Below are 8,882 nucleotides of genomic sequence, written 5' to 3' on the forward strand. Positions count from 1 at the left end.
AAATTAACACCAAAGTCCCTCCCTCCATGTATAACAGCTTTACTGCAGGAATTGCTCTGTAATCTCCAATATCTGCCTTAATTAGGGACGAGCACGCTGTCATATTTCAACCTGTTATTACATATGATGGCCATAAATATCAAAGGCAATCCTTAAGTAATCATAAATCTTTTTGCTCTTTGTATGCATGCATCATTATTTGATATCTAATTATATTGATTTCAGGTTAACAGCCCAAAGCACTATGTATACTTAGGTGTAGTGGGACTTGATTGTATTGGTCAAAGAGAACAGTAAAGTGGTACAGGTACTGGTATTGTGCTGTTTCTTTTCTACACACTTAACTAAAACTGAAAGAAATGGCTTGGGGTAATCAAAGAAGAAATAATTAAAGGAATAATCCCTGAATTTGCATTGTGACAGTCAACACACTTTTAAATTATGAGATCTAGTAGATAATTAACAGATAAAGGATAAATAATTGCTTCTTGTATCTTTCACATGTCAATAAGATGCATATCCTAAATGCATATTAAACTTAGGTGTAGTGGGACTTGATTTTATTGGTCAAAGAGAATAGCAAAGTGGAACAGGTACTGGTACTGTGCTGTTTCTTTTCTACACACTTAACTAAAACTGAAAGAAATGGCTTGTGTAATCAAAGAAAACATAATTAAAGGAATAATCCCTGAATTTGCATTGTGACAGCCAACATACTTTTAAATTATCAGATCTAGTAGATAATTAACAGATAAAGGATAAATAATTGCTTCTTGCGTCTTTCACATGCCAATAAGATACATATCCTAAATGCATATTAAACTTAGGTATTGGTCAAAGAGAATAGTAAAGTGGTACAGGTACTGCTATTGTGCTGTTTCTTTTCTACTTACTTAACTAAAACTGAAAGAAATGGCTTGGGTAATCAAAGAAGAAATAATTAAAGGAATAATCCCTGAATTTGCATTGTGACAGCCAACACACTTTTAAATTATCAGATCTAGTAGATAATTAACAGATAAAGTATAAATAATTGCTTCTTGCGCCTTTGCACGTCAATAAGATGCATATCCTAAATGCATATTAAACTTAGGTGTAGTGGGACTTGATTGTATTGGTCAAAGAGAATAGTAAAGTGGTACAGGTACTGGTACTGTGCTGTTTCTTTTCTACTTACTTAACTAAAACTGAAAGAAATGGCTTGGGTAATCAAAGAAGAAATAATTAAAGGAATAATCCCTGAATTTGCATTGTGACAGCCAACATACTTTTAAATTATCAGATCTAGCAGATAATTAACAGATAAAGGATAAATAATTGCTTCTTGTGTCTTTCACATGTCAATAAGACGCATATCCGAAATTGCATATTAAAAGTCATAATTTGCAAATAAACCCGCATGTGTAGAGTTGAAAGAACAATGGGGCCAGTTGATGAGGAGGGATACAAGCACACCCGTCGCTATGGGCGGGCCATAGGGGGCCGGGCCCGCCCATAGCGACGGGTGTGCCCCCCCACTGGGGGCACGTAGAAAACAAACAAACATTTTTTTAATCTTTATTTTATTATTTTTTAGTTAAAAATACTAATGTTCCTCTCTTTGTCACTAAAATATTAAAAATATAATATAAGAATGGTGTGTTTATGTTTGATTGGGAAATTTACACTGCAACGGCCAAAACGTCAGATTACGTAGGCTACTTATAGCCTACGTCAATAACCGTTACCGCGCAATTCGAATGAATGAATGAATCTGCAGTCTAGTTTTCGCTGGCGAAGACATGGACTTGTTCACTGCAGTGACACTTGTGAATAGCGCTTCTGACTGTGTGAAGACACTGCGCACAGAAAATGAATTTGCTGCGCTATGAGATCTCTGCGCTCCTCCAGTCACGGCCAGCGACCGGCCCCGGTCCAAGCAAGAGAAGACGCACAGTTAACAAGAACCTCCGTGAATTTGCGGTTGAAGAAACCATGGGGCAAGCACAGAGTGACATAGATGAAAAGACCGAGTTCAAGAGGCTATTTTACAGTGTCATCGATGCTATGCGCGTTTTGGAGAGCGCAGCTGCTGCGCTCTCCAAAACGCGCATCCATCTCTCCTGCGCCGCAGCAGCGAGCTCATAGGCACACTGGCTGCTCTGGATCCAGAGGCCGAGAATAATTTTATGGACCCATCAAAGGTAACCTCTCTATTGGAATTAGCTGGAGTTTATGTGGTTGAATCTGAATATGCTGTGGCCCGTGAGTTCTTGGCGAAGAAAATGACCAACACCCCGGTCCCCCCCGAAGATGGAAAATGGACTGTCGTGCCAAAAAGTGATTTCCTGCCAGAATCTGATTTGTCCCCTGAAAATGGGTCTTTTTACCTGCCAAAAATTGATTGAAGGCCAAATACAGTTAATGAGTTGATTTGATCTCATTTTTGAGCTTCATAATATAAACACTAGAACTCAAATGATTGCTTTTAACTCTTTTAAAGGACCATTACAACACAAAATAGGCATTTTCACCTGCCAAAAATATTGATTGAAGGCAAAATACAGTTAATGAAAAGTTGTTTCTACCTAAATATGAATTGATCTCATTCTTGAGCTTCATAATCTGAAAATCTGACGTTTTAGCGCTATTGCTCAACGGGCTGCTGTGCGCGCTCCCGCGGCCACAAATCAGAAGAAATCACATTCTGGCAGGCAATCACCTTTTGGCACGACACCGCCTCCCGCTGTACGGACACAGGATGGACTAATAAGAGGACAGCGCTGCCTCCACTAAAAGTAGGATCAAAGTGCGTGTGCCTTTGTGTATGTTTGCGCGCGTGTGCGTAATGGAAATGCATATCCCTCTGTTGACTGTTTTAAAATGCACCCCCCGTGATGCTTCTTCAGTTTGAGAGACGATTCTGGCGTTACATCTATGTTACATAGTAAAGTGTTTTGTGGATACTGCTTTGATGTTATGCTTAAAATTGCAAGGAATTATGCTATATAGGCGCAGTCGAGTTGTAAAAAAAATCAGGGGGGATGGTGGATTTTATCATATGGGGACAGATAATTTGTGCTGATTACAAATAATATAATATATTACAAATAATAGCAGTGACCAAAACACCTGCAGAAACACTGCAGGAATGACATAGCAGCAGTTAAATGCAACCTTCTGTAAGCTTTAAATATCCACTGGGCTTACATCAAATACATCAAAACACAACAATAAAAAACACTTTTCTGAACTATCAATATAACTCTGTCCTTCACAGGATAAGTAAAATGGATCACTGCAAAATCTTAACAAGAATATTTGTCCTATTTCTAGTTAAAATGTCTCATTTTAGTAAAAAAAAAATCTGATTACACTTAAAACAAGACTCATCACTGGAAAAAACAACAATTTTCACCTGTTTCAAGTAGATTTTCACTTGAAATAAGTAGAAAAATCTGCCAGTGGAACAAGATTTTTTTGCTTGTAATAAGATTAGTTATATTTCTGGTGTTATTTTTCTGGTGATGACTCTAAATGTTGAAATAGCAGTAAAACCACATTCATTGATGAAATGACGGGATGGAAAGGGGGGGGGGGGTATATGGGTATATAGCTGGTCATATTTACTGTTGGTTATGTTCAACGTGATGGTTGTGTATCAGTGCTGCGCGAATATATGGCTGAAGTAATGGTGCCCCCCCATGCAGTTGATATGCCCCCCTTAAGATTGAGGTCTGGCGACGGGTCTGGATACAAGTCATCCAGCGGGGTCATAACAACCTTTAACAGCTGCCTGGTTCACCGACATGAAGCGCTGCGCGTTGTCTCATTCATTTCCCTTGCCTACTGTACAGTCGCTGTGCTCAACGTAGTGAATTCAATACTATGGCAAACACACTACACTACTACCAGCTCCAGCACGCTGGGACAGCAATGTTTTTGTATCCACGCGCCTCGAAAAACTTCAGTGACGTTTCACAAAAGACAGCCAATAAGAGCTCGTCTTCTATTAGGACAATGAAAAGCCGCGGACCAATGGGAGCGTCGGAGCGCCGGGCGCTGGCCAATGGGGAGCGAGCCCCGCCGTGAGTAATGTTAAGTGAGCTGAAGACTGAAGACACTGCGTATCGCCCGTGTTCCTCATCCACAGCCATTGCAGCGCGTTGAGACCCAGCGATAGTCACTAGGTAAGTATTCAACACCAGCGTTTTAACTGTCTCTAATTACGAAAATGAATATAACACTCTTAAATACTGTTCTTATTTGCTTGACATAGGTCGAAATTGAAAATATTTTTATTTTTTATAGTAAAGAACCGTTATAAAATAACAAAATAAGCCGGCGTTAAGCAGGTAACATTACACTACTCTTGCCCTGGGAGTGTATGTGGAGCCGGACGCTCAGTGTAAAAAAAAAGAAAAGATTTTTAACCTTTGGAAAGATATTCGACGAAAACAGACTATTCTGTTAAATATGAAAAATTTTGAATATTACTCCGGTGGTGTTTGCGCAAAAAATAGGTCGAAAGAAGTGGTGATTATCGTGCAAAAATTGAGGAATGTCTAGCGGACAGCACAGTTGGCGACAATGGTAGAAGACTCACCGTTAGCTAAGCCATTGCAGTGCATTGCGAAGCTGAGCCGCCTGTCATGAGTGCGGCTCGGGGCTTTAAACCCCAACACTCATGCAAACACAAGAAAAACAAACACTCTCTCCAAATATGCACAGATGGATATTTGTTTGTCACAATTCACCCGAGAACATTGTGGAAAAAAGAGCCCGTGCGAGCTGCGCTTTACTGTAATGGCTGACTGTATTCGCATAGGAAACAAGGCAAGCGAGGCGAGCGACGAGAGGCGCAGTTCGGATCAACTTTTTCTAACCGGCTTTTCTCGAAAACCGAACCGGCAACTATGCGATGTAACGACGGCAAAATAAAGTTCAATCTTTCGCCTTTCCAACGCCACCTTGGTTGTATTTTTACGCTGAGCGGAAAGGGTTTAAATCGGGCTCTGAAGCGAGGCAGTGCGCCGCGGTCGCTCTGCCCTCTATTGCATGCAGTTGCAATGGCTGAGCGCTGACACAAAGAGAAGGAGCCATATTCTCCATGTTAGTGGATGAAGACGAGCGGCCATTAGGAAGCTCATAGAAACCAGCGGCAGCACAGCCGCTCATAGACACAGCACAGACCCAATGTATTACTATACGAGGCGGGTTAGTGCAATAGGATTGAATCGGGGGAAATATTTTTGACAAGATAGCCGGCTTTTCGGGCATATTTGTCGTGTTGCAAAGCGAACTGGGAGGCGGGAGGAGACATTTGAGGGGGACTTTCTTTCATGAAGAAGGCATTCTCACAAAATGGAAGAAGAAATATTGCCGTCGTTGTTGACCTCCTTTTCCTCAACGAGAGCCTATGCGCCATTACTACTGCCGTCGACGGGACTTACAGCAGCTTTAACGGGCCGATGTGACGGGAAAATAACCATTTTTATCAACATTTTCAGATTTTTTTTTTTCAAATACAAGAAAACGAAGACTTATAATACAAATGTTAGATTACATCGGGATGACATTTTGATTGTTTTTTATATTTTCAATAAAAACATCTTTTTTGTGTAAACTGTGTCTTTTTTTGACTCATGAAGAATATGAACAATAGTAAAAGGATGAGTTAGGTTGTTTTATTCTATTTAAGATCTGAAGGTGTAGTTTATACATGAATGTCTGTTATTTTTGAACACTTTTCCCCCAGCTGAGGCACAGATATAGACTCACAGCCTGGCGTTATGATAACTTTTGGAAAACTTTTTACCGTTTCGTGTCAAAGTGATGCGGAGCGGAAAGTCGCGGCGAAGGCAACTATTTCTGCTGGATGCGATGCAGTTTGGGGCAGTTTTTACAAACCTTCATAACGAGAAACAAAACCTGCCACTGTAAACAAGGCGTCAGTAAATAAGGAAAGTGATTATCTACGCATCAGCCCGGACCTGCGGAGCGTTTTTCCCCTTTTCCCTGGTGTCCTGGGTTAACTGGTCCTAACTTAGTTTGACAGGAGAGATGGGCGGGGGGCTGAAGTTACAGGCTTTTATGGTGTGGGAGGAGAACGCATTGTCTCGTTACTTATTTATTTATATACATATATTTTTAATTTATTCATTTTTACTATGTGTAAAAAAAAAAAAAAAAAAAAAATCAACCTGCAAACATTTGCACTCACACCCCCCCCCCCCCAAAAAAAATTAAAATACAATAAATAATTAATTAATTAATTAATAAAAAAAAAAATTATTTGATTTTTGATTTGATTTTGTACATGTAAAAATACAACAATTAAAGAGAAGACAAGAAAACAAAAAAAAGAATTTCATACTTTAACACTTAATATCTTAATTTACATTTGCAAAAAGGAGTAGGAAGAAGTGTAAATTTATTTAATCCGACCTCCATTCACTAATGGTTGATGTTGGATTATTTCTGCCAGATTCCAAGATGGGGAAGGATCCGACTAAGCCGAGGGGGAAGATGTCCTCCTACGCTTATTTTGTCCAGACCTGCCGAGAGGAGCACAAGAAGAAGCATCCCGAAGCCTCGGTGAACTTTGCCGAGTTCTCCAAGAAGTGTTCCGAGCGATGGAAGGTGAGATTATAAATGAAAGTCCTTCATTCTACTTTGGGGTTGTTGTTGAGATGGTCAGTGAGTTAAGTTTTCTCTCTTATCTGCTTCTCAGACTATGTCCGCCAAGGAGAAGGGCAAGTTTGAGGATATGGCCCGGCAGGACAAGGCTCGGTATGAGAGGGAGATGATGAGCTACGTTCCTGCTAAGGGAGGCAAGAAGAAGAAGAAGTACAAGGACCCCAACGCTCCCAAGAGACCCCCGTAAGTACTGTGAATATGGTCTCACAGTTGCGCGGAGCAAATTGCAGAGAAATGTTTTATTAGAAATATAATCGCTTTATGAAGAGCAACATCCGTCTGAATATCTTAAATGTGGTTAATGTTGTTTAACGGGCTCAGTATTGTTATGTTTTGTTTTCCAGATCTGCTTTCTTCATCTTTTGCGCGGAGTTCCGCCCAAAGGTGAAGGGCGACAGCCCCGGTCTGTCAATCGGGGATGTGGCCAAGAAGCTGGGTGAGATGTGGAACGGCACCAACTCAGAGGACAAGCAGCCCTACGAGAAGAAGGCCGCTAAGCTTAAGGAGAAGTATGAGAAGGTAAAGAAGCGGAACCCCCGGCAGCTAGAAAACGATAACTCTGAGCCGCAGCGGCTAAACTGACTCTTCTGTGTCCGAGCTCTAGTTGTAAACCTCTTCTCACTTCTCCTCAGGACATTGCAGCTTACCGCGCTAAGGGGAAAGTGGGCGCCAGCGCGCCGGCAAAAGCCCCCGCCAAGGCAGAGAAGAAGGACGACGATGACGACGATGATGATGAAGATGAGGACGAGGAAGATGAAGATGATGACGATGATGACGAGTAGATGGCAGGTGGTAAAAGTGGTCATTTTCTTGTTTATAAAGCATTTAACCCCCTTGTACACACATCACTTACTGAGAGAAAATACGTTAGTATTCAAGGGGTAAAAAAAAAAAAAAAGACGAAAAAAAAAACCGCCAACGAAAAGGCTGTGTATATCGGTTGTTTTTATGCTGTACAGTTTTTTTTTTTCTCTTCCCTCTCTTTTTTTGTATAGTTAACACTACACAAATATCGTGTTTGTATCTTTCTGCCAGTCTTTCTTTCCCCCTCCCGGTGGTAGTTCCTAGGCCACGATCCTGCCTGGTACAGTGTAAAGGGGTGGGCTTACAGTATTTCCCTTAGCTAGCAGTGCACTGCACATAAAAATGTTATGAATTAGAGCTGAGTGTTTCTTTCTTTCTTTCTTTTTTTTCTTTTCTTTTACCTGTGTGTTTTTATTTTAAATAATGTTACCAAAATTGAAGTATCACGGTTGTTTTACTGATCTTTACGTACCACTGTAATCGCAAAAATTAAAAAAGTTGATGAAAAATAAATTGCTTCTGATGTCAATAAACCTTTTTTTTTAATTTGTCTTGTATTGAATATTTATTTCTTAAGATAAGTGTTTTATGTGCAACATCTGTCAGAGTCAATGAGCTACAGTTATGATCTTAACTTAAATTGTTTAGGGATGCTTGCAAATATCCAGCTTTCAATTACAGGACTGTCTCAGAAAACTTGAATATTGTGATAAAGTTCTTTATTTTCTGTAATACAATTTAAAAAAAAAAAAAAAGTCATACATTCTGGATTCATTACAAATCAACTGAAATATTGCAAGCCTTTTATTATTTTAATATTGCTGATTATGGCTTACAGTTTAAGATTAAGATTCCCAGAATATTCTAATTTTTTGAGATAGGATATTCGAGTTTTCTTAAGCTGTAAGCCATGATCAGCAATATTAAAATAATAAAAGGCTTGCAATATTTCAGTTGATTTGTAATGAATCCAGAATGTATGACATTTTTGCATTACAGAAAATAAAGGACTTTATCACAATATTCTAATTTTCAGAGACAGTCCTGTATACTGTTTGGTAAACCTCATAAAATCTATGACCGAGTTTAATTTTTCTGGAGGTGTATTAGATTTTTGTATTTATTTTTTGTACAGTATTGAGAAATGAAGCCCAGATACAAATAGAGCAGGAAAACAACTAACGACTCAGACCTTGAAAAGCTATTCCTATGAAGAGTGACTCATCACCACGACCGTGTCTATCCTGCGTTTTAGCTCGCTGTGGTCGTACGCAAACAATGACACCCTTGCCATGGTGTTGGCTCCAAGTTGTAGCTCTTTCTTTTTTTTTTTGCACCAGCATGCATGACTGAATCCTCTTGTTTAATTTAGATACAGCTGCTTCATCGTTGCATATTCA

General features: G+C 39.7%; 1 protein-coding gene across 1 annotated transcript; it reads left to right on the plus strand.

Annotated features, from left to right (window-relative positions):
- The first annotated feature begins 4,075 nt into the window (after positions 1-4,075).
- hmgb1a (high mobility group box 1a) lies at positions 4,076-8,028 on the plus strand. The gene is made up of 5 exons (XM_061739403.1): positions 4,076-4,169; positions 6,467-6,621; positions 6,713-6,861; positions 7,023-7,197; positions 7,311-8,028. The coding sequence occupies exons 2-5, from the start codon at positions 6,475-6,477 to the stop codon at positions 7,458-7,460; spliced, it is 621 nt and encodes a 206-aa protein (XP_061595387.1). The 5' UTR covers positions 4,076-4,169; positions 6,467-6,474; the 3' UTR covers positions 7,461-8,028.
- The last annotated feature ends 854 nt before the right edge of the window (positions 8,029-8,882 follow it).

This window comes from Cololabis saira, chromosome 14, assembly GCF_033807715.1.
Source record: "Cololabis saira isolate AMF1-May2022 chromosome 14, fColSai1.1, whole genome shotgun sequence".
Classification (NCBI taxonomy): Eukaryota; Metazoa; Chordata; class Actinopteri; order Beloniformes; family Belonidae; genus Cololabis; species Cololabis saira.

Bases quoted from the DNA above. Each gene is read 5' to 3' on its own strand.
- hmgb1a (XM_061739403.1), top strand. From the start codon at position 6,475: ATGGGGAAGGATCCGACTAAGCCGAGGGGGAAGATGTCCTCCTACGCT. The intron at 6,622-6,712 runs GTGAGATTATAA...TCTGCTTCTCAG, and splicing joins AGTGTTCCGAGCGATGGAAG to ACTATGTCCGCCAAGGAGAA. The intron at 6,862-7,022 runs GTAAGTACTGTG...TTTGTTTTCCAG, and splicing joins AACGCTCCCAAGAGACCCCC to ATCTGCTTTCTTCATCTTTT.